This window comes from Oratosquilla oratoria, chromosome 18 (genome assembly GCF_046742065.1).
Source record: "Oratosquilla oratoria isolate Oo_2021 chromosome 18, ASM4674206v1, whole genome shotgun sequence".
Lineage (NCBI taxonomy): Eukaryota > Metazoa > Arthropoda > Malacostraca > Stomatopoda > Squillidae > Oratosquilla > Oratosquilla oratoria.
In genome coordinates, this window is record NC_134794.1 from 55,232,045 (window position 1) to 55,256,301 (window position 24,257).

Genomic DNA, 24,257 nt, shown 5'->3' on the forward strand with positions numbered 1-24,257 from the left:
GGCACCATAGGAAATCTCCGGTTGCTACGGACGTTGCCGGTCGCTGCCGGGCGTTAATGGGACCTTTCGCAGTCAGGCTCGTAGATTCTTATTAGCGCTAGAATTTTCAATTGTCTCGGATTTCACGAGGCAAAGGGGTGACTTAACTAATTCGGAAACCATATCTAAGAAAATACGACATAGATTCTTGCATAAGTGTATTTAAAATTAAAAACATGACTCTTATTGTTATAATTAATTTTTACTTACTGGTGTGTGATAAGACTTTGTTAATTCAATCATAAGATAAATCTAAAAATAGGTCATTATTTTTACTGAAGTAAGTATGAGGAGTAAAAATAAGATGATTTTTTTTTCGGTTTATGCAGTTTATCTGAGTGTTGAAAAATAATGGATATCACTGTCACGTCCTGTATATGATGATAATCAGTGAAATAAAAGATAACAACAGTGGTGGCGGACGTACGAGGTACTGAAGTGAGCCACGCTTGTGTAAAATGTAAACAATAGGTATTTAGATCTGCTGGGAGCTATTTTCAAACAAATATGACTAATTATACGTGTGCCGTGGGAGACTGCACGTCAGATTCAAGAAAAAGTACGAGAAAGACAACCCAAGGAACTAATAATGTCAAAGGATATGCCAGATTTCCGAGTGCAAAAAAGGAATCCAGAAGAAGAAAGATATGGGAGAGGAGCTGTAGGCGTCCAGGTGGTTGGAAGGCAACAGCTAATCACGTAATATGCTCCTTACATTTTTTGGAATGGAACAATGGACCATCACCAGAACATCCAGACCCAGTTTTATTTTCCTATAACGGGTGGGGAAGAAACCACCTTGCAGTGATTAATAGGAAGAAAAACAGTCTCCAGTGCCAAGGTCAAAATGTCATTTCTGAACCAAAGGGACCTAACAACACCTCAACATCCACACAGTGCAACATTGAAACACTTTTCCCTCAAGAAGAGGTGTTAGCCCAGCATGTCCAAGACTGGGTGGAGGTAGAAGTATGCACTACCACAGAAGATTCAGGTAGGTTACATTGAGTTATTTTGTTTCTGTTTAAGATTGGTAAGTTTAGGCGGTGTGGGGGGCGAAAACACGAAACATTCTGAAAAATTAACGAATTTTAGGTAAACATTTCAAAAGTTTCTCTATGATGGTGGTAGCACTTCGACCAAATATTACAGTTCAATTCCGTTTCTTTTCTTATACGTAAAATGAAATAGATAAATTTTTGGCGACCTCTGGCAGCTCCATTGCATGAAAAACCATACTATATATTGAAAGAAAGTAAAAATTTTGATAGCCAGTTCTGTTTTGTGTACTGTACTTAATATTCATGGAGATATATGACAACTTGCCCAACCCTAAATCACCAGTAGTCTTTGGTCACCACAAGTATCTCAGTATACTTTCAAAGCTTAAAGAGGAGGAAAGTCACCCTGTCATGTATCTGTCAGCCTACCAGTCACGCACGCAATCGTATCATCTTTTACTCTACCAACAGGTAAGTATTCAAAAGATTCTCTATGATGGTGGTAACACTTCGACCAAATATTACAGCTCAATTCCATGTTTTTTCTTATATATAGAATAAAATAGATAAATTATTGGCGACATCTGGCAACCCATTGCATGAAAAAACATTCTATATATTGAAATAAAGTCAAATTTTCGATAGCCAGTTCAGTTTTGTTTACCGTGTTATGTTTATGGATGTATCTGGCAAAATTACCCAACTTTATATAGCCAGCAGTGCTTCTCAGCACTGTAGTTGCTTTTTAGCATCCCACTCACGCACATGATATCATTACCTTCATTTATTCTACCAATAGTAACCAATATTCATTTAATATACCAGCAGTAACCATGGGAGGGGTGAAGAAGTGGACATTAATGTTGAGAAAACGAGCAGAGGTGGCAAGGAAATGTAGAATACGACGACGAGAAGATATCTCTGCCACTCCCCCTACCCCTGCATCCAGCTCCTCGACCTCACTCCGAACACCCATTTCCTTGAACACCCATTTCCTTAACCTCACCCCGAACTACTGCACCTAGCACCTCCACTGCACCCCTCACAACCTCATCTGCTACGAAGAGGAGATTAGAGGTTACACGTACATACTCACAGAGAAAAAGAAAGCAGTTTTAAATGACGGTGCGCTCCTTTTAAACTTTAAGTGCCTCTCCTGAAAAGTTTGTTTTTTATATTTAAATAGCCATATCCCTGTTTCTATTTGTCCGATTTTATTCATTCTTTTGAATTTGTAAAGAGAAATAGTAATTCTTTTATTTTGGCAAAAAAAAAATAAAGGAAACTGTAACTTGATTTTTTTGTTTTGTTTCATTAATCATAGCAGATTTTCACTGAAGTTTCTACTATTCAAAATTAAAGAATCATAAAAAAAAAGAGTAGGAATTTTTTTTATTTAGTTAAGTTGTTCCCAAGACTCTAATCTTTCATTTCCTACATAGTAGGCTGATTACCTATGCCTGTGGATACTTCAATGATCACAGATACCATCATAAAAAAAATAATAAATAACTACCAGTACACGTAATATATACATGTTACTTAAACAATTTAGTATGCAATAATACTCTTTCCGATAAAGTAAGTATACATAAGTTCACCAGAGAAATTGAACAACTTTTATGACACATTCACCTATAAGCACTTCCCTCAGTCCTTTAAGGTTAGGTTAGTTAAGGTAATTTTTGCTTTTGAATATAAAAAAGTTTCAGAGAGGAAATAATTCTTTGTCTCCAAAATGATAATTCACTGCTTGATGTGTGATCCAATTGCACAGGCGTAAACAGAGAACAGTGGCTACTGTTATCTGCATATTACACAAAATACTAAAGTAATCAATCAGATAATCATTTGACACCTGACTCATGACTGCGTCACCACTGAAAGATATCTTACATTTATTTGGCTACATCTGTACTTGTCAACAGTTAACTATATAATCAAGCAAAACTAAAGATTATATTTTCTTTTAACTTTTGGCTTGATCACACATGTGATTAATACTTATATTCATATCTCTTACAGGTACTACAATTCCTGATGAGAGCTGCAATGTTTGGGATGACCACACATATGGAGCTTCTACCCAAAGTGAAACTTTTGCAGAATCAGTAGATGTAGCGGTGCAGACTGATCAGTGTAGAACACTTAAAAGAGCTTCACAAACTCATGAACAAGTACATGAGGTGAGTAAAGTATACCTAAGCCACATGTTCTTTTTTCTGTTGTAAAGAGTGCCAATAGTCCTTTCACTGTTGCAGAAAATAAATTACATTGATGTATTTTGGGGGCTGCAATTTCTTGTCCTCAAGTCTAGCAACTAACAATATTACCAGGACTTGAAATTTAGGTGTAATGCAGTGAGATGGGAGATAAAGCATTAACAATAATGTAGCCTAGAAAAACGAGGATGGAGTGTAGATTGAAAGGAACAGTGACAATGTACTGCCAAGTACATGTGTGCATAGTTTTCCAGCCCCCTATAGAAAATTGATTTAAGTACCTATTACAGATATGGCAGGAACTATATTTTCATTTTACTGTACATGCAATAATATGTCCTCCACACTATCAGTCTTTCTTATTTCTTATTTCTGTGGCAATGTAACAATGTTGTAGAAGACGGAGCATTACACAACGCCTTTATTCAGAAAATTCTATGGAAAACTGAGAGTATTAAAAGATATATGGGCATGGAACAAAAGGATTTTTATGATTTGTTTGATTTGATAAAAAAAAAAATGTGACTCACATACATTATTGGAGAGGGACTTTTAGTGTCAAGAATGAGAATACACCACCAGGCATTATCAAAGCACATACAAATAGGAAGTTGTCACACTTGGATGAATATTTGATGACCTTAGTGCATATAAGAAAAGGATGTGATTTAGGAACTTTAGGAGATCTTTTTGAAGTAGCACGAAGTGTTGCAAGTAGTATCATCATAACTTGGATTAAAGTACTGTATTTAGTACTTAAGGACTGGCTTATATGGCCGACTGCAGCACAGGTGCTTGCAAGTTTGCCAAAAGATTTCCCTGAAGAGTATTCTGACACGCAAACAATCCTAGACTGCACAGAGATGTTCATAGTCAAACCATCAAATCCTTCAGCTCAGGCTGCCACATATTCTCAGTATAAACACCACAACACACTAAAAGTGTGTATGGAGGTAACACGTCAGACCACTATACTGCAGAAGCTGAGCTCATTCATAAAGTTGACCCAGGTGATGCCATAATGGTGGATAGGGGCTTCAACATTGGTGATCTAATACTCCAGCATGGTGCAAAACTACACATCCCACCATTGTGTGAGCATCCTGCCAGTAAAGGCAGGATGCTCACACAAAGTGAAATTGCTAAAACAAGAAGTATAGCAACAGTACGTATACATGTTGAGGGAGCCATTGGAAGAATGAAAACATTTAAACTATTAGGAGGGATAGTTCACCAAACGATGTGGCCCCTCATGGATCATATTGTGGTAATAGTTACAGTATTATGCAATATGATGCCTCCACTTGTGTAGATTTGACTGTGAGTACACAACCTAAGCATTTTTATTTGCAACTGAAGCACAGTTCTTTGATCTTATTCAGAAACAAGCGAGGGTTTATAGAGTGGCAGCTATAAAAAGCTCATTATGACCCCATAAAGCTTATCTTTATCATTATGTAAATAAAAAGGTAAAGGAGGCAAAGAGGAGAGCAGATGTAAAATGGGGTAAGAGTATGACAGAAAATTTTGAAATTAATAAAAAGATGTTTTGGAAAGAAATTAAGAGAGGAAGAGGAGGTGAATCAAGTAGAGAAGAAAAGGTAAAAGGTGCAGATGGAGGAGAAGGCAGTAAGGGGAAGATGGGCAGAATATTTTAGGGAGTTGCTAAATGTGAAGGAGGATAGGGAGGGAAAGATAGCTACAGTGGGAAATGCTAAGAAAATGAGAGTGATGAGTGAGGAAAATGGAGGAGAAATAAGGAAGGATGAAGTGAAGGCAGCAGTTAAGATGATGAAAGCAGGTAAGACACCTGGTCTGGATGGATGTCTTGCAGAATGTCTTAAAAAAGGAGGTACAGTGATGGTGGACTGATTGGTGAGGTTATTTAATGTTTGCTGGAGAGAAGGTAGAGTGCCGGAGGACTGGAGGAGTGCTTGTATAGTTCCACTTTACAAGGGAAAGAGGGACAAGTGTGAATGTAGTAGTTTCAGAGGGATTAGCTTGTTAAGTGTAGTTGGGAAGGCTTATGGAAGGATCTTGATTGAGAGGATTAGGAGAGGAACAGAGGGAGTAATTGGTGAGGAACAGTGTGGATTTAGGACGGGTAGAGGTTGTGTAGATCAGATTTTTGTGGTAAGACAGATATGTGAGAAAGCTATAGAAAAGGGGAAGGATGGTTTTTTGGCTTTTATGGATCTGGAAAAGGCTTATGATAGGGTAGACAGAAAGGCACTGTGGGAGGTTATGCAGATATACGGGATAGGAGGAAAGCTTCTCGGAGCAGTCGAGTTTTTATGAGAGTAGTAGAGCTTGTGTCAGGATTAGAAATGGAGAGAGTGAGTGGTTTGAGGTAAAGGTGGGACTTCGTCAAGGATGCGTTATGTCGCCCTGGCTGTTCAACTTATACATGGATGGGGTAGTGTGAGAGGTAAATGCAAGGGTAATGGGTCAGGGATTGGAGATGGTTAAAGAAAATGGAGAAAAGTGGGAGGTGAGCCAGCTGTTGTTTGCAGACGACACTGCGCTTATGGCAGGATCAGAGGAGGGATTGAGGAAGTTGGTGACAGAGTTTGGGAGAGTGTGTGATAGAAGAAAGCTGAAGATAAATGTGGTTAAATTAAGGTGATGAGATGTACAAGGGGTGAAAGTGGCAGTAATCTGGAAGTAAGCATTATGGGAGAGCAACTGGAGGAAGTGGATAGTTTTAAATACTTGGGTGCAAATGTGGCAGGAAAATGTGGAGGTAGAATGTAGATTGAGAGAAGCGGGTAAATGCCTCGGTGGATTAAAAAGTGTAATGAGGAATAGAAATTTGGGAATGGTTTCTATGAGGAGACTGTATGAAGGAGTGATTGTGCCAACAGCACTGTATGGAGCAGAAACATGGAACATAAGAGAGGAAGAGAGAAGGAGTTTGAATGTGTTTGAGATGAAGTGTCTGAGAAGTATGATGGGGGTTACTAGGCTAGATAGAGTGAGAAATGAGGAGGTGAGGAGGAGAACAGGGTTAGAAAGGGAGTTGGGAGATAGGGTTGATGAAAGAGTATTAGGATGGTTTGGACACATGGAAAGAATGAGTGAAGAAAGACTAGTAAAAGAGGTATGGAAGGCGGATGTGGAGGGACTGAACATGAGGGGACATCCTAGGATGAGATGGATGGATGGGGTGAAGAGGGGAATGTCTGTTGAGGAAGGATGGGAGAGGACAGAAGACAGGGGTGAATGGAGAATGGTTGTATATGGAAGATGTTGTGATGCATGAGGTGGTATGGACGGGGGAATGGGGGGTGAGGTAGTGTGTGTGAGCAAAATTTTGACGCAGCCCGAAGGGATTTCTCCCAGTCTTCTCCTTTATATGGGGGGGGACGGAGAGGGGAGGGGTCGCCAATTTAATGAAGCGGCCTTGCTGTGAATGTGCTGTGTCTTGCGACACTGCTTCTGACCCAGGGCAGTGGACAAGGTGCAGGGATGACCTGTCATCTAGGAGGTGCTAAGATGGGAGGGAGAGTGGAGGGGTGTGGAGTGTTTTCAGGGATGGAATGGGTGGGAGTGATTTTATGCCTTTCCCTTTTGGCTACCTCCCTTGTAAGGGGGAAAAAGCCTTGGTATCTGTATGTATGTAAATAAAACTTGGGTGTTAGGGACCCATGTGTGAACATCTGTCTACCCCCACACTCGCTACCATATAACTATTATCACCTATGTCATTTTAAAGGATATGTAAAGATATTCATTTCTGTATAACTATTTATAAATAGAAATGTATGAATCATTGTTGTATGGTAAATCATTATTGAAAATGAAGAACACGGACATTATTGTTGAAAGGAAATTTACAATGTATATTTAACTAGTAGGATGAGAATAGAGAACACAAATTTACTGAACAAAAGGGCCAGAACACAAGAAAAGCTGTTGCAGGACAATTACACTATACAAGTCTTGCTGATGCTTGCACTAACTACAAGAGAAGGATGCGGATAGAAAACACAAATTTATTGAACAAATGGGCCTGAACACAAGAAAAGCTGTTGCAGGACAATTACATAATACAAGTCTTGATAATGCTTGCACTAACTCTAAGAAGAAACATGAAGATATTTCAATTTTAAAGTGTAGGGTGAAATGTACATAGAAAGCAAAATGTAAGTAGCATTAAAAAGACACACACACCATATGTAAATACAACACAACAAACAACTATATAGAAAACAAATATGCTGTCAATATGAAGAAAAAAAAGTCTAAATTATTACTTGCCTCTGGAGTTATTTTTTATCTGAGGAGATTTGGCAGGACTCTATTATAGAATTCCATGGCAATTTTTGTGTTGCTATCAAAGAAAGCTTGCTTTGTCAAAATATATCCTTTGCATTATTAAATGTGGATTTTTTTGTGTGAACATCACAAAATCACACCAATCTAACTCAGAAACCTAAATGGGCTTGAATTTGTGTGTACCAAGGAGAGGAATTTTTAAGTGCAATGTTATTATTTTACCCAATGGTTACATGGTAGGTATTAGTACTAGCTATTTCCCTGCCACTAAAAAATCTGTATTTATTACTATAGGGGCATTTTATCTCTAGTAAACCCTTGCCACAGCAATTGCAACTGACAATGCTATCAGGAGTTGCCCTGAGGAGCGGATTGTCTTTATTTATTAAAAGTCCACACTCTATATTTTTTTTTTTTTTTTTTTATTTTTTTTTTTTTTTTTTTTTGGTGTATAGTTTCTTTGCTATTGGCTCCATTTCCTTACCATATTTGGTACTCAATTTTCCTTTAAAGCCTGAGAGTCCCATTATTTCTTTTACAATATAATTTTCACTATCACTGCCCTTGTAGTGCATTGCCTTATGAAAAGTTGTAGATGTCAAGGCTCCAACTCTGATTTTTCCACATAAAGGATTTGTACTGGGCATGTGTATTGGATTGTATGGATTCAATATCTGCAACATCTAAATGCTGTTTAACAAAATCAACAAATGATATTGAAGATTTTGACTTGCTAAATATCCCTGCAAGCTCAATGATGGTGGGTGGCTGTCTGTTCAATCTATCAGGGAAGAGCACTTATCCATAACATGTTAGTGATGGATGCTGAGCCATAAATGCATGAAAACTTTCCCCTGGATTGAAGTTAGGTGCAAAGGTACAGACCCTGTAATGTTCTGAACGAGGGGTTATTGAGCGTTCAGTTGAGGTGTCCATCCTGCAAATCATGAAATGCAATGAAAGTTATGCCAAAGCAAATAAGTTTTCTCCAGGGATGGAGAAGAAAATGTTGCCAACACACAGTAGAATTTATGTATGAAAGCTCACATTGCTATTAACAAGATGCACAAATAAAAAAAAGTAAGAAAGTGGATGTATTTAAATGCTTTTAATGCTGAATGCCGTAAAGATTCATTAGACTTATTGCCAGAAACAAGTACTTTAAAATACTAAAGACATGCAGCAAACTGGTTTCCAAACATTAAGGGAGCGCTGGGCACAAAAAATTGAAAATTTCTGTAAAACTGACGAATTTTAGGTAAACATTTCAAAAGTTCCTCTATGATGGTGGTAACACTTCGACCAAATAGTACAGCTGAATTCCGTTTCTTTTCTTATATATAAAATAAAATGGATAAATTTTTGGCGACCTCTGGCAACCCCATTGCATGAAAAAACATTCTGTATATTGAAATAAAGTCAAAATTTCAATAGCCAGTTTTGTTTTGTTTACTGCAATTAATATCTATGGAGATATCTGGCAACTTGTATGGAGGTATCTGGCAATTTCACCAATTGTACACTCCTAATCAGCTCTTTACGACAGTAGCAAGAGCAAGAGAAGATATTACCAAACTTCAATTCACACACGCGATCGTATCATCTTATTTCATTCTACCAACAGGTAAGCATTTCAAAAGATTCTCTATGATGGTGGTAACACATTGACAAAATATTACAGCTCAATTCAGTTTTTTTTTTCGTATATATAAAATTAAATAAATAAATTATTGGCGACATCTGGCAAGCTGGAGTTGCCTTTAGCGTCCCATGTGATATCATAATCTTCATTTTATTATACCATCAGTAATCAATATTCACTTATTCTACCAACAGTAACCATGGTTGGGGTGAAGAAGAGCACTTTACAGCTGAGGAAAAAAGCGGAGTTTGCAAGGAAATGCAAAAAAGCTTTGCGAGATGACATCTCTATCACTCGCCCTAGGTCCAGCTCAACAATATCTGCTGATACCCCAACCTCATCTGCTACGAAGAGGAAATTGGCGATTTCACTTTCATCACGCACAGAGAAAAAGAAAGTAGTTGAAGACGAAAACATTATATTTAGGAAAAGCTACCTCCAGGAAGTGTTTTCGAAAGTCGTGTGCAGTGAATGCTTTGGGAAGCTGAATGTAAGCTTCCATAATAAATATATGGATTATAAAATTGATTTACAGTGTCAAGGCTGTAAAAAAAGACTGATAGACTCACAGGTGAAGGAAACTCCTATCACAACATTGGTGGTATATAGCACAATGGACATAGGATTAGGGAGTGATGGATATAACAATTTCACTGGAAACGTGAGCATGAAAAGCGCTCCTGATCAGTATACAAAATATCAGTCAGTAGTAATTGATTGTACAAAAGAAAAGGTGAAAGAAGTGTTGAACAGCAGTATAGAAACTGCTAAACAGCATTATACTGCTGACCAAAATGGGATTTATTATGAACGTGATTTTTGACGGGTCGTGGCAAAAGCGTGGACATACAAGCAAGTTGGCAGTCGGGGCTGTGATAGAAGCCGAAACGGGGTGTGTTCTTGATTATGAGACAATTAGTAAATTCTGCGAACAGTGTACAACGAAAGAAAATAGTATGAAACTTGGAAAAATAAGCAAAGAACAGTATGATAAGTGGCTGTCTGATCATAAGAGTGCGTGCCTGAAAAAACTATGAAGGTAGTTCTGGTGGGATGGAAGCTGCAGCAGCTGTGACACTGTTCAGTAGAAGTTTAGATAGAAATATTAGATACACTGTTTTCATATCAGATGGTGATAGTTCAGCCTATAATGCTGTCTGTGCAATGAATGATGGAAAAGGACCATATGACAGTGTAAAAGTGGAGAAAGGAGAATGTATCAATCACGTAGGAAAAAGATTAGGCACAGCACTGAGAAAAATACATGATCAAGTTGTGACAGAAAAGAAAACAAAAAAGGGAAAAATAAGATGATTGAAAGAGAAAGGAGGTAAAGGGAAGCTCACTGATGTGCTAATAATGAAATTGCCAAAATATTACAGTGCAGCAATTAGGCGACACGTTGGAGGGAGTGTAGAGGGTATGAGAAGGGACATACTAGTGTCATTTCTGCACTGTTCTTCCTCAGACAGTAACGCACAACACCAGTTATGCCCTCAATCAAAAGACAGTTATTGTTTCTATCAAAGAGCAATTGCAAATGACCAGCCCATTCCATCCCACAAAACTATGAAAGTGAGCTTCATATTACCAAGTGAACTATGTCAGAGAGTGGTGAGTGAGTATAAAAGGCTGACCTCAGACAAATTGTTATCTGCGTGCCTTCTGGGAAAAACCCAGAAAGTAAACGAGCACTTGCATTCGCGTATTTGGCGATACTGTTCGAAGTACAAGAGTACTAATAAAAACATTCTTGACTTTGCAGCTGCCCAAGCTGTATTAGATTATAATGTTGGGTATGAAGAAGGATTTGTGGTTCCTCTTCTTGGGCAGCGATACACACAATTGCAAGAGGAATATCTCAGAAAGCGAGATAAGTTGCGAGAAAGAATAAGATGTAAACAAAGGGGCACTCTCGCATGTTAGTACTTCTGTTCTGTTAAATTTGGGGGTTAAGCTCCCACGGGCTTAAGTGTGAGCCTGTTTGGGGGGTGATTTGACTTATGAGTATGTGTGGGTTTAACCACACACACTCATACATTCACAAGATGTGCATACGTATATGATATACGTATGCACATCTCGGTGAATGCACCCTACCTATGATGAACTGTGTATTCAGTGGACAGTGTGTTGTTATCAATTGTGTAATAGATTTTAAAGAAACAACAGGGGGGGGGGTGATTCAATGTATGAGTGTGTGTGGCTTTGGCCACGCCCACTCATACATTTGTTGGATGTGCATACCTATGTGAAATATGTATGCACATCCTGGCGAGTCACCCTTCCTGACATGAACAAATGCTAAGGTATATAAATTTAAAGGGGGGGCTGACACTCCACCAGCCGACGCAGTTCATAATCACTCAAGTGGCTGCATAGGCGGTGCACAAGACCCTCAGATGTTGTTGGAGGCCCTCTTCTCAGAAAAGCAGTTGCGGGGCAATACTTGAGGTAATGTTCGAGGGTGGCTTCTGGGTGGCGGCAATGTTGACATTTCTTCTCTCCTGCTGTCGGGTTGATCTTAATCTGCCAGAAACAATGGTCCTCCAGCCACAGACGGAAGAGCAGAGTTTCCACCTTTCTTGGTGTGGAGCGAGGAAGTACAAGGGGCTCATAGTCTGTGACTGCCCTGTACCGCCTCGCCCTTTCTGATACCTCTGCCTCCAGCCTGTGCTGAAGGAATCGTTGTACCTGATTGAGAGCCCTGGTGCATATGCACAACTGATTTCTGCTAAGAGGGACGACAACATCGACTTCGGGTCTTTGGCGCGCCGCTTCAGCTGCGGCGTCGGCTAGCTCGTTACCTGGGACGCCCATATGGCTCGGCACCCAGTTGAGCGTAACACTCCTACCTTGCTGATGTAGCTTCAGCAGGAGTGCCAGGATGGAGGTCAGTAGGCGTACATTGTCGCTGGGCTGTGTCGATTCTAAGCTGCCACGTGAGTACGAGGCCGGAGGATTTTAAATGCCAGTGCCCTTTAAATGCCTCTCCTAACAAGTTCTATGTTTTTGTTATTTAGATAGCCTATCTCTGTTTCTTTTTATCCCATTTTATTCATTCTTTCGAATTTGTGAAGAGAAATAGGTATTCTTTAATTTGGCAAGAAAAAAATAAAGGAAACTGTAATTTAATGTTAGTGCATTCCCTTTAACCCTGGACAGGTAGCGTGGACAAACTCTCCCGGCACAGGTAGCGTGGTGTCATATCTGTTACTTTCACTTTGGGCGCTTATACCCAGTTGCCATTATGCCCTTCTTTATTTATTTTATTATATTTTAATAATATAAAGACTCTACTTTGTACTGGTGAAGGAGAAAAAAACGCTGAATATAAAAATAACACTTTACTTACATGATTACGAAAAGAATGGTAAAAATAGACATTTGGTCAAATAACAGGCACTGTACACTTTAAAATACCAAATTCCACTAATAACGAGTATTTTCTTGAAAGTAGAAGAGTTCCTGAGTTGATTGATGTAAAGACATTGTTGATTGGAGCAAAACTGCAAAATCTGTAAAGAAAAGAAAAAGCGGTTAATTTTTTTATGTACAAAAGCACTAAAAATTTTGGTGTGAAAGGAAGGCTATATCTATAGTAGTAATACTTATCAGATCTGGATGAAATTTTCCAGAAGTCATCTACAATAATCTTAGATGACGACAAAACCTTAGAAAATGATATTTAGTGACTATAAACTAAAAAAAAAGGCTTAGTTTTAATGTAACCCTTACTGTGCGCAATTTACGTAAAAGAAAGGCATATTTAGAGTACTAATAATTGATGGATATGCATGAAATTTTGCAAAAGTAATTTACAATGGCCCTAGATGAAGATAAAAAATATTAAAAATCATATTAAGTATAAACTGGTAAAAAAAAATCATTCGTGAAACTTACCATGCGCGATTGCACTGGTCACAGATGTAGTTGACATGCGAGTTACATGCAGGTTTATGGCACTTTGCACACAAAAGCTTGGTCCTGGCATTAGAAGAGGAAGGGCAGAGAGGGCATATGCCTCAAAAGTCACTATAGAAGGCTCTTCTTCATCGCTACTCACGAAAAGGGCCTGCAAATACTCTTCCTCCGTCAGGCTTCTCTTTGCCATGCTGAAATCTGATAATAGAAAATTAGAAATTAGCCTCAAAATAAAATTTTCGCTGCCCTCCGATCCAATATGGCGATTGGTACGGGTAGCTACACCATTCACTGATATTTTCCGATAAACACAATAAAATTATTTCACTAAGTAATAATGCAGTAATGTAAAATGCAAAACTTTTGCAATTGCATGACTTACCCGAGTAACAGTAGCGTGGTGTCAGATATGCACCATTTACAACTTTGGAGGGCGGTAGCGGGTGAACGTTGCGGAGCAGAGGTGACACACATGTTGCTTTCACTGAGGCCGGTGAATGACTAACGGTCCCTGAAATACAAGCGAGATCATGCCAGGCATCTATGCGCAGAAACAAAAAAACGCATTTTGCGCAGAGTCCTGGTGCGGATCTGACACAACGCTACCTGTCCAGGGTTAAGGGAGTGCTGGAGGTGCTTATAGGTGAGCATGTCATAAAAGTTGTTCAATTTCTCTGGTGAACTTATGTGTATTTACCCTTTACAATAGAGAATTATTGCATACTAAATTGTTTTAGTAATATGGATATGTTACATGTAGTTAATATTTTTTCTTTCTTTTTTTATGATAGTATCTGTGAATATGGAAGTATCCATAGGCATCGGTAATCAGCCTACTATGTAGGATTTGAAAGATTAGAGTCTTGGGAACAACTTCCATAAGGCAAATTTCCACTCACTTTTTTTTTTTTTTTTTTTTTTTTTAAGTACTCAAAACTTCAGTGAAAATCTGCTAGGATAAATGAAACAAACAAAAAAGTAAGTTACAGTTTCCTTTCTTTTTTCTATGGAAATTAAAGAATGACTATATCTCTTCATTGATTTGAAAGAATTAATAAAATCGGACAAATACAAACAGATATATCTATCTAAATAACAAAAAAGTCAACTTTTCAGGAGAGCCATTTGAAATTTAATTGCAAACCACCTCCTTTCAGAGCTCTATGCCTTCCATGCAGTATAATAAACATTAGTTTGAGGACAAGCCATCTGAATTCTGAAATATATTGTTATGTCCAAACCTGGGATGGATTACAGACTTGGTGTTGGGTTGTAGACTTCAAAACAAAAAGTAAATCAGATTAAACTCTTACAACCTAGATAATATGAATATTGAGGACAAAGTATATTTCAATGATAATATTGCCTAATTTAAATTATGGTTGCAAAGTATACTGACACCAACACAGACTAGGAAAGTATAGGATAGGTAGCAGCAGTCCCATAGGCAGCTTTGAGACTAATCTTTTTAAACTTGCCTGTTTTTTACTGTACCCTGATCTATAAGTTACACAAAAGATATATAACCATATCTTGTTTCATTGATATAGATCCATATTAGGTGAATTAAAATCATATGTTAGTATTGAGTCCAATGATCTCTATGGCCCATTGTATGAAGGAGTGCCTTGCAATAGAATTTTTCACCAAGTGATTTTGTCAAACCAGTATGATGCTACCTCTCCTATACCTCCCTTGAACCCAAATCCTTGAGGATCTGTGCTCATGAACCAACCTTAGCAAACTGTTGTCATTAAAACATACCTGGGATTTAGACTGACTGCCTTCACTTGTTTGGTGTTGCGACGAGGCATGTTCCACGTACATGGTAGATCAGTGCATGTTGGTGCTGAAGCATGATCCCCCCTACGTGACACAAAGTCTTCCATGCTAAACATTAGTGCCACAACATGCTTGCAGCTCCTCCCATCATCTCTACAATGTAACAATAAAAAACAAAGTGAAATAGTTCTAATCAACAGTGAAAGTTCCAATTTCTGAGAAAAAAAAAGTAATAATTCTCATGCACTGTCTACTAAATCCAAAATCCATTAAAAGTACCTAATCATTGGGTGTTTTGGGTTTAGTGCGTCTCGCTTTTCATGATGAAGTTTGCCTTAGGCATCCATTTGGTGCAGGAAAGATGTTACAGTTAATCTTAACCTCGTACGGAGGTTTGGTTAGGCTTTATTTGGTTTGGTTAGGTTGGTTTTGGTTTGGTTAGGTCTCCATGTTTGTTGAAGGGAAGATTTGTGGGAAAGATATGTGAATAACTAGTGGTGTTTCTTAAGGTATGTAATGAGATACTTTATGGCACATTATTATAACAAATCTTTACTGGTTGTTTCATATGAAACCTGAGAGATTAACCCATTAATGAGTATTCACCTTGGTCTTTGGATCACGTGCTGGGCTAATTTGTATGAAATAAGTATTAAAACAAGGGAGCATAAAAAACAGTTTTTAGGAAAACATTAATTACAAATTAGTCAGGTTAGGTTAGGTTAGTTTTTAGGAAAACATTTATTACAAATTAGTCAAAGCTCATTATATGTGTATGTGTGTGTGTGTGTATTAACAAAACTCCCACTCCCACATGCACCCTTCAAACATGAACCCATACAGACAGATGCGGACGAAAGTTTATACACCACACCCACCCTCAGACACCCTCCATTCACTCATTCGCACAGTAGATAGCATACTATAATAGTAACGGTTAAAGTATGACTTTTTCCCATTACAATGACATAACAGTAAAAATAATGTGTAAAATGGAACCAGAGATATAGCTTATTAAAAGACAAAAACATTGATTTTTCGAACTCGACTCGAACTTGGGGCGTCACTACTACCTCATGAGTCTTTTTACCAGTAAATTGCCGGTACTTCGGTAACGGTATTGTTGTTCACCGGTAATTCCGGTATTGAAATTAGCGGTATTTGCCCAGCACTAGTTTTTGGTCTGAAGTTGTTTTGTTGTAGTTTGTTGCCAGCAGCCGAGGGTTAGTAATCATACCGCAAAAATTAAGTCTTCGATATAAAATTATATTTTTTATACATTACATGGATTTGCCTATTGCTTGGTGCATTCAAATGAAAGTATATACAGTCGAATCTCGAAAGCCCGGACCCTCGTAAGACCGGTCGAAATGAACAAAGGGCGGACTTTTCAAGCAAAGTTCCCTATTTGTCCAGTAGGTGGCAGCATCGGTCATACATGTGTACTCAAGCCCGGCCCAGTCAAGCCGCCACCACTGTCTCGCGTGCATACCTTCTGATATTTACAGTGTTATAGTGCTATTGTGCATCCATAACCATGCCTCCCAAGCCGCTAAAGCCTCGCAAAACTACTAAGGTGATGCTGAACCTCCAGCAGAAGCTACAAATATTAAAAAATCTTGAAAAGGGAACTACTGTGGTGCAAGTGTGTGAGGAATATGGGTGTATGAAGCAGACCGTGTCGGATATCAAAAAGGCCAAAGAAAAATTACAATCTTATGCAACTATATTCAGCATTGACAGTTCAGCCAGCAAAAGTGGGAAGGTAGCTGCAAGAAAATATATGAAAACTGGAAAGATAGACCTATTAGATGAGGGAATTATTAAGTGGTATCTTTCGCAAAAAAGTGTGGGGTGAAATGTTAGGGGAGTGGAGATCATAGCTGCAGCACAACAAGTTGCCGAAAATCTAGGCATAACGGATTTCAAAGGAAGTGATGGGTGTTTGTCGCGCTTTAGAAACCAACATGGCCTTTTTGTAACAACACATTGGGAGAGAGGAAGTGCCAACAGTGAGAGTGTGGAGCTGTTTAAGTACCCTGTACATAGTGTAAGTGTAAATACATCGTAGGATAAGTTAAATGTAAACTTTTGCTTTTTATTAATACACTAAATGTAAATGTACTATACCATATCCTATCATTTCAAAAAAGCAAAAGATTGAGCCCAGTAGTTAGTACCTAACATAATAAAAAATACATTAACAGTACAGTACACTGTACAGTATATTTACATGCCTTTATTACAGTTATTATTACAGAATTATTAGTATTATAGTATTATTATTATAACAGTATTGTTATTATTACAGTGATAGAGTATTATTCTTATGTGTTTCTATGCCATATCATACATTACCTATACGTATACCACTACGAAAATCTACGGGTGTTAGGGCGATCTTTTCGATGACCAGACTTTTGGCATGACCGGACCACCCTTCCCTTCAATTAGTCCGGGCTTTCGAGGTTCGATTGTAATAATCAGGCCATCATCTGTGACGACGACGCCCTGGATGATCTATAGAATTTGAGGTACTTTATTACTAAATATAGGGTTAGGTTATGTAGATTAGTTATGTTAGGTAGGTTAGGTCAGAATTGACGAATTTATCATCATTTCATTTCTTCAACCTCTGTATCTATCAGAACAAACATAGCTTATCATTCAACTGCCGCAACTTCATTCCACACAGTTTCTCACATTAACACTGGGTAAGAATCATGGTTAAAGGGAACTACGGTGGTACCTCTATTTACATGGAAAATTTATATTTATGCAGGCACATTTGTGTTCATTACTGTGTGGAGAATCAAATCCCGCACTGCCATCTTGTTGATGTCACCATTCACACACTGTGTTGTATGCATGACTGGTCCTTCTTTCAGTGCCTACCTCTTGGTATTGTACTGTTTGTGCCTTTAAAATGTCTCCAAAACAAGTGAGAAATCCTACTGAAGCTGGTGCTTGTAAGAAAACCAGCATCATGAATGAGAAAAAGAGGGAAGTGATTGCCAAAGCTGCTCAAGGTTTTTGCATGTGTAAGCTGGTGAGAGAGCTTGGTATGCCGGAGTCAACAATAAGAACCATTCTTTTAGATAAAAATAAAATTATGTCATCTAATGTGTCTAAGGGTATAAGGTATGTAAGCACACATAAGAGGCCAGCATTGTTGTACGAGGTGGAAAAGTTATTGCTTGTGTGGATAGAGAGTGATAGCTTGAGTGAGGAAATGATATGTTCAAAGGCTCATCAAGTGTATGCCGACCTGCAGTGGTAACAGGCTGGTACCAATGGCTAGCTTACACCACCTTCAGTGCCCTTTACAGCCAGAAGGGGGTGGTTTGAGAAGTTTTGGCAATGTACGGGCTCCTCCTTCAGTAAGCCTCCATCACTGCACCACGTCCTCACTCCCATCCCCCTTCACCAGCTGCAAGCCTTACCATCATTAGGTACAAAAGATTATATTTTTTACCTTGTTAGTGGTCTTTAACATTGATTTTTTGACATTAATGTTGCAGGAACATCATAATCATACCTATTTATCTCTGTTTGGTGACAGGCTTCATCATATCAAAGGGAAAAAGGTAGACTTTTTTGAGGTCAGGAGTGGATTAATTGAATTAATATCGATTTCAATGGGAAATAGTTCACATTTACGCAAATTTCTATTTACGTAGAGGTGTACAGAACAGATTAATCGCATAAATAGAGGTGCCACTGTAGTCCGTCAAATCATGTATCCATCCCCACCCATTCCATTCTCATTTTAGCTCCTTGTGGATGAATGGTCATCCCTGTCTCCTGCCAGCAGCCCTAGTCATAAGCAATGCAGCTTATGACCTGGGCTACTGGTGGGAGACAGGGATGACCCTTCATCCACAAGGAGCTAAAATGAGAATGGAATGGGTGGGGGTGGATACATGCTTTGACAGACTACAGTGCCACCTCTATTTATGCAGGGCTGCTTAACTGGCTACCTCGCTCTTAACCCCTTCAATACAATGACACCTACGTAGGCGTCATGAGGAGCAAGTAGGTACGCGAGGATGCCGATGTTGGTGTCTTGATCGTATTTATTGTAGTTGTACCTGCATGACCCCCATACTCTGTAAACTGGCTTCATCATATTTTCTATGGTTATCAAAATGCACAGGTGAAAGAGAGAACGAGCAATACAGCGGTGACTTTATTTTTGATAATGCAAGTATTATGACGCAACATTGCACGTTTGGCAGCTGATGCTGCCCACGAGATTTTGGCCCGGAGTGAAGGGATTAAGAGGGAAAAAGCCCTTGGTATATGGAAAAATCATGGTATTTGCATTCAAACATCTACACTGCCACTTTGCAGGAATATTGTTCTATATGGAGAAATTTAATCTATATGCAATTTCCATTTACGGTACATAAGATTTTTTAGTAACTCCTCCCTCACATAACTGGCGAGTTTCCTGTATGATTATTCAAAGTGCTATTTTCTTTTCCAGGATCAAATAGCTGATGTAGACATGGATGACCCATTGAAAATTGCTGCACCAACATCAAAGGAAGAAATTGAAATCAAGGAGGAACCACTTGAAAGTGAAATGTTCATTGGTCCTGATGCATTCTGGGTACCAACAGAAACAGTAGGGGTCAAAAGAGAGAGAGATTCAAATAATGAAACAGAAACAGCAGCAGAAGGTTTGTGTCACAGAGTAGGTTATAAAAAAAATTGTAGGCATTAGATTGACCCATTGAAGTAGCAAATGTTTTGGTATTTAGAGTACTCTGTACAATCAGTTTAGATATTTTCATATAATGTTAATTTTGTTTTAGTTTAGTAATTCATTATGCTTAATTTAGAGGGACATCAGCCCTTGTTTCTTTAATAATAGTAATAATAATAATTTTATTTGGCATTGAATCAATATACATGTAATGCAGATAACGAAAAAAAAAAAGTTCGAAATAACAATTACGAATGCCAAGGATAACACAAAAAAGCATGTAAGCATATTTCCATTGTGATCCTCAATAGACTGATTTTCTACACTAGGTTACACAGACATCATGCATAGGGATTAAGTAATACCAATCAGTACATATATGACACATAAACATTATTATAGATTTGCTAATACTACTAAGATGTTCATAGCACAGGATATTGAGACCAAACTTGAATGCCATCACAATAAGGAACATTGCATTATATGACACATAAACATTATTATAGATTTGCTAATACTACAAAAATGTTCGTAACACGTAAGATATTGAGACCAAAACTTCAAAATTTGAGCACCATCACAATAAGGAACATTGCATTATGCATCAGGAACAACAAAATAATGCTAAAAGGTACCAAAACAGCTTTTTCAAGTACAAGTTCAGATACACACGCTTGAGTTAACGTTAAATAAGAGGAATGGAGGGAACAGGGAAGGAAGAGGAGGAGGAGAAGGGGGATTGAATACTGGGAGAGGTTTAGAAGGCTGGCCCAAACATCCGTGGGCAAATTGCTCACAAAGGGTGGTTTGAAATTGTTTTAATTTTTTAAATAGGGGCATGTTCAACATCTCGCCCCACATAATTCCTCTAATACCCATGGCCAACAAGATTTTAAACCACCCTTTGTGAGCAATTTGCCCGTGGACGTTTCGGCCAGCCTTCTCAACCTCTCCCAGTATTCAATCCCCCTTCTCCTCCTCTCCTCTCCTCTTCCTATCCTCCTCCTCTTCCTCTTCCTTCCCCCCCTACTTCTTTCTTTCCCCGTTCCCTCCATTCCTCTTATTTAATCTCAAGTATATGTATCTCAACTTGTACTTGAAAAAGCTGTAATAAGTGAAACGTCATACAAATAAAGGCTCTATCCTCATATGGTGTTTGAATATTAAATACCATGGGATAGAAGTTAGCAGGCCATCAACATATTGTTATAGTGAATGCTATATTGCAGCTATTGATTAATTCCAAAATTTACCTCTACCTCAGGATGGAGTGGGCAATTACACATTAGTATGAGCACTAGGAAGTTGTACATTATAACCTGAAGCACCAGAAGTAGGGTACAGGGGACCAGTACTTGTATGAGTAAAACAACAAGGAGATCAAGGGAAAGGTCCAATTACCTTGTTGCCTGGTGCCCTGATTCACCAGGCTTGTATTATGATCAGATCATATCTGTTCTCAGACCATACCTGAGACATATACCATACTATGACAAGCAAAACAAAGGTGGAAACCAGTTTTGAACATCAAACATTGTTATACTAAGCTAAACCTCAGAGGGACAAAAGGGGAGGTCAGAACAGTTACGAGTGAACACAGATTTGGATGGCATTACTCATGGAGTCTGGTACTAGTAGTACATAAAATCAAGGCTGTTCTCGGTCCATAGCTGAGACAAATAGTAGTTCATGACTTTTTTCTTGAAAGTAACCTTGCTATTTGACTGCTTAATGGACACAGGTAATGAGTTCCATAGTTGAACACCTGTTAAGTGTAAGCTGTTTTTGGTGAAGGAACCTGCATGAGTTACAGTAAAAGACCCTTTATTGTTCCGGGTTTGGTTTTCAGCAGATATTTGGTCTTAAAGCTGCTGATGATAACATATGATATAGGAAGACATAGAGTTATGACAGAAGTTTGTATCATAATTGCATATTACAGGATGGGGCAAAGAGGACAGAGGCTTTTAAAATGGCTATTAATCAGCCCCAAGGGGAGGGACATATATCAGAAAGGTACCATTTGATCCATTGAGTCATAGTTTTTTTTTTTTTTTTTTAAGTCTCTCTCCCTTCTCTCTTTCTCGCTTCTCTCTCTGGCCTACCGGCTCCAGCACTTGGTCTTCAAGCCAAAAATTTCATAAATCAATCAATCGTCCCTCTTCCAGATGAAGACATGGCACTGTGGACCATAGAGCATCGAGTGTTTGCCTACGACAGTTATGTGAAGAATAATGAGTCTGTTGCAGCAGTTCAGTGTGAGTTCCGGCGCCACTTCAACATTCACCAAAATGAGGCTGTTCCAACCCATAACACAATCTTATGTTGGGTGAATGCACTTCGTACACGAGGCACACTGATGGTAAGGACCCTGGAAAATGTACATGTATACACCTAGATCTTTTAATCCAACACTCACCAACTGCCACTTGTGCGGACATTTGGCCTAGGACATAAACTCACTTCAGGAATTGGCCCAGGATATAAAACATCAATTCCCAAAGTGGGTTTATGTCCTGGCCCCAAACATCCGAACAAATGGTTGTTGGTGAATATTGGATTAACCCTAGAACACGGTCGTGGGTAAAATTTACCCCAAGCCCTTTGTTTCATGGGGGCACAGCCCGCGTGGGTTGAGGCAATCACGTGGGTCTTAGTGTAGCTTCATTTGGCTGTGAGCTCTCCTGGTGGAAGGTAGTGTGTCTGCACTCACACCTTTGTGGGGTGCATTGGGTAAATTTTACCCCAGTGCCGTGATCGTACAAACTTGTGTGGGTAATATTTATCCCAGAACCATGTTACAATTTTAATATACTTGGGTAATGTTTACCCCATGTCCATGATAACGTGTAAGCATACATTGCTTACATCTGCCCCACATAGTGATAAGCCATTTTTTTCTGTGCTTTTCATGTATTTTCTTCTTTACAGGCTTTGCAAGGATATGGCTAGTGACAAATCTCAGAAGCTATACTGACGAGCAACTGGAGGATATACTGAATAGGTCTGGATTGTCAGAAGTAAGTTCTTTGTTGCCAAGTGAAAGTGAAAATGAAACTGATAATATTGAAAGCAAGACTTTGCATGACTGATAGTGACAAAGATTATGAGCAATCAACACCCCAAATGCGTGTAGGCCTACCATGCCTACCTGCTAGAAAACCTGCCACTAGTTCTGGCCGTGCTGTCTCTCCATCAAATTCTGATGACATTGATGACCCTGCTGTGCCTACTACTGCAAGGGGAAAACGAATGCTTGCTGCTGCTGATGATGACGATGATGTTCCAAGAAGGGTCAAATTTGGAACCAGCACTTTGACAACCTGATCCGGCTGTAGGTGGAACTGTCGTCCACAGACATCAAGAGCAGTAAGGACAGCAGCACGTAACATTGTGCCTCCCTACACCCCAGAACCTGCACTGGAGGCAAGAAGTGCAGACACACCAGAGAAAGCCATGAACTTGTTGTTCGATGATGAAATTTTAAATGAAGTTATGCAGTGGACAAATCACATCATTCCAACAGAGGCAGCCAAGTCAGATTATCACAAGGCAAAGATGTCCCTGATAGAAGCAGCAGAGCTGCAAGCACTGTTGGGGGTGCTGATCTTAAGTGGTTGCCAGAGAGACAACCACCTGTCAATAAGAGAGATGTTTAGCCCTAAAACTGGTCCAGCAATCAACCGAGCAGCCATTTCAGAAGATCACTTCTCGTTCCTGGTCAGCTGTCTGCGGTTCGATGATAAAAACACAAGGGAGTAGAGGCGGCAGACTGACAAAGTTGCAGCGATCCAGAAGATCTGGGACATGTTTATTGAGAACTGTGGGAAAATGTATGTCCCACATGAGACACTTGCAGTTGATGAGCAGCTGTTGGGGTTCCATAAGAACTGACCATTTCGTATGTATATTCCCAGCAAACTAGCAAAATACAGAATGAAGCTGTTCCTTATCAATGACAGCAACAGCAAGTACATGTTGGGTGCAATTCCCTACCTGGGGAAATAGGGCGCAAGACCCCACGATGGCATAAACCTTGGCCATCATTTCACCAAAGAACTCACTAAACCTTACCATAAAACCAACAGGAATGTTACCTCAGTGGCCCTATCAACAGATCTCCTGATCAACTGTGGCATGACCCACGTTGGTACTGTGCGTAGTAACAAGGAGATACCTTGGGAAATAAAGGACACAGCAAATCAGAGGCCAGGTTCAAGTGCCTTCTTATTCACCATGGACACAACTTCAGTGTCCTACTGCAAAGAAACATGGTCATTCTTTCTTCATAGACATTGATCAGAAAATGTAAAGGATTTTTTTTACTTCCAGTTAGTTTATTTTTTCACTAACGAAAAACCTTTTTTTATGTTCTCCTGTATAGTGTGTGTTGCTACCAGGAGGCTGTGTTTCCCAGACCTGAGGCTCCTGTGACCTGGGTGTAGTGGGATCATCACTCAAGACTTCAGTTCTAATATTAGATTTTTTTATATATATTTTATTTCCCCATGTAGTAAATTTTCATAATTCTAGTACTTCCTTTTAATTGCCCCTAAAAGATTCACTTTGCCTTAGTAATAAGTTAAATATCAGGGAAATTGAAAGTATAGACAATGTATTTTGTGCCAATTATTTAAGATATATTAAATTTTGAT

The 24,257-nt window shown here is 38.9% G+C and overlaps 2 protein-coding genes and 1 pseudogene across 4 annotated transcripts; 2 read left to right on the top strand and 1 right to left on the bottom strand.

Annotated features, from left to right (window-relative positions):
• On the top strand, positions 1 to 24,257 carry LOC143035233 (uncharacterized). Of its 3 annotated transcripts, XR_012967303.1 has the most exons (6): positions 5 to 1,033; positions 3,066 to 3,226; positions 19,378 to 19,573; positions 21,771 to 21,964; positions 22,534 to 22,622; positions 23,987 to 24,257. XR_012967303.1 is itself a non-coding variant. In XM_076202009.1 (5 exons), the coding sequence occupies exons 1-5, from the start codon at positions 547 to 549 to the stop codon at positions 22,552 to 22,554; spliced, it is 1,059 nt and encodes a 352-aa protein (XP_076058124.1). In that variant the 5' UTR covers positions 6 to 546; the 3' UTR covers positions 22,555 to 24,257. The 3 variants fall into 3 exon arrangements, 2 of the variants coding, with proteins under 2 accessions (XP_076058125.1, XP_076058124.1); XM_076202009.1 differs by having other exon boundaries at positions 6 to 1,033; positions 22,534 to 24,257; XM_076202010.1 differs by lacking the exons at positions 22,534 to 22,622; positions 23,987 to 24,257 and having other exon boundaries at positions 1 to 1,033; positions 19,378 to 19,587; positions 21,771 to 21,933.
• LOC143034951 (uncharacterized) lies at positions 3,596 to 4,581 on the top strand (annotated as a pseudogene).
• On the bottom strand, positions 11,118 to 16,933 carry LOC143035236 (uncharacterized). Its single transcript, XM_076202011.1, has 2 exons — positions 14,871 to 16,933; positions 11,118 to 13,617 (listed from the first exon to the last, which is right to left on the bottom strand). Exon 2 carries the CDS (start codon positions 12,000 to 12,002, stop codon positions 11,502 to 11,504), a length of 501 nt encoding a protein of 166 aa, XP_076058126.1. The 5' UTR covers positions 12,003 to 13,617; positions 14,871 to 16,933; the 3' UTR covers positions 11,118 to 11,501.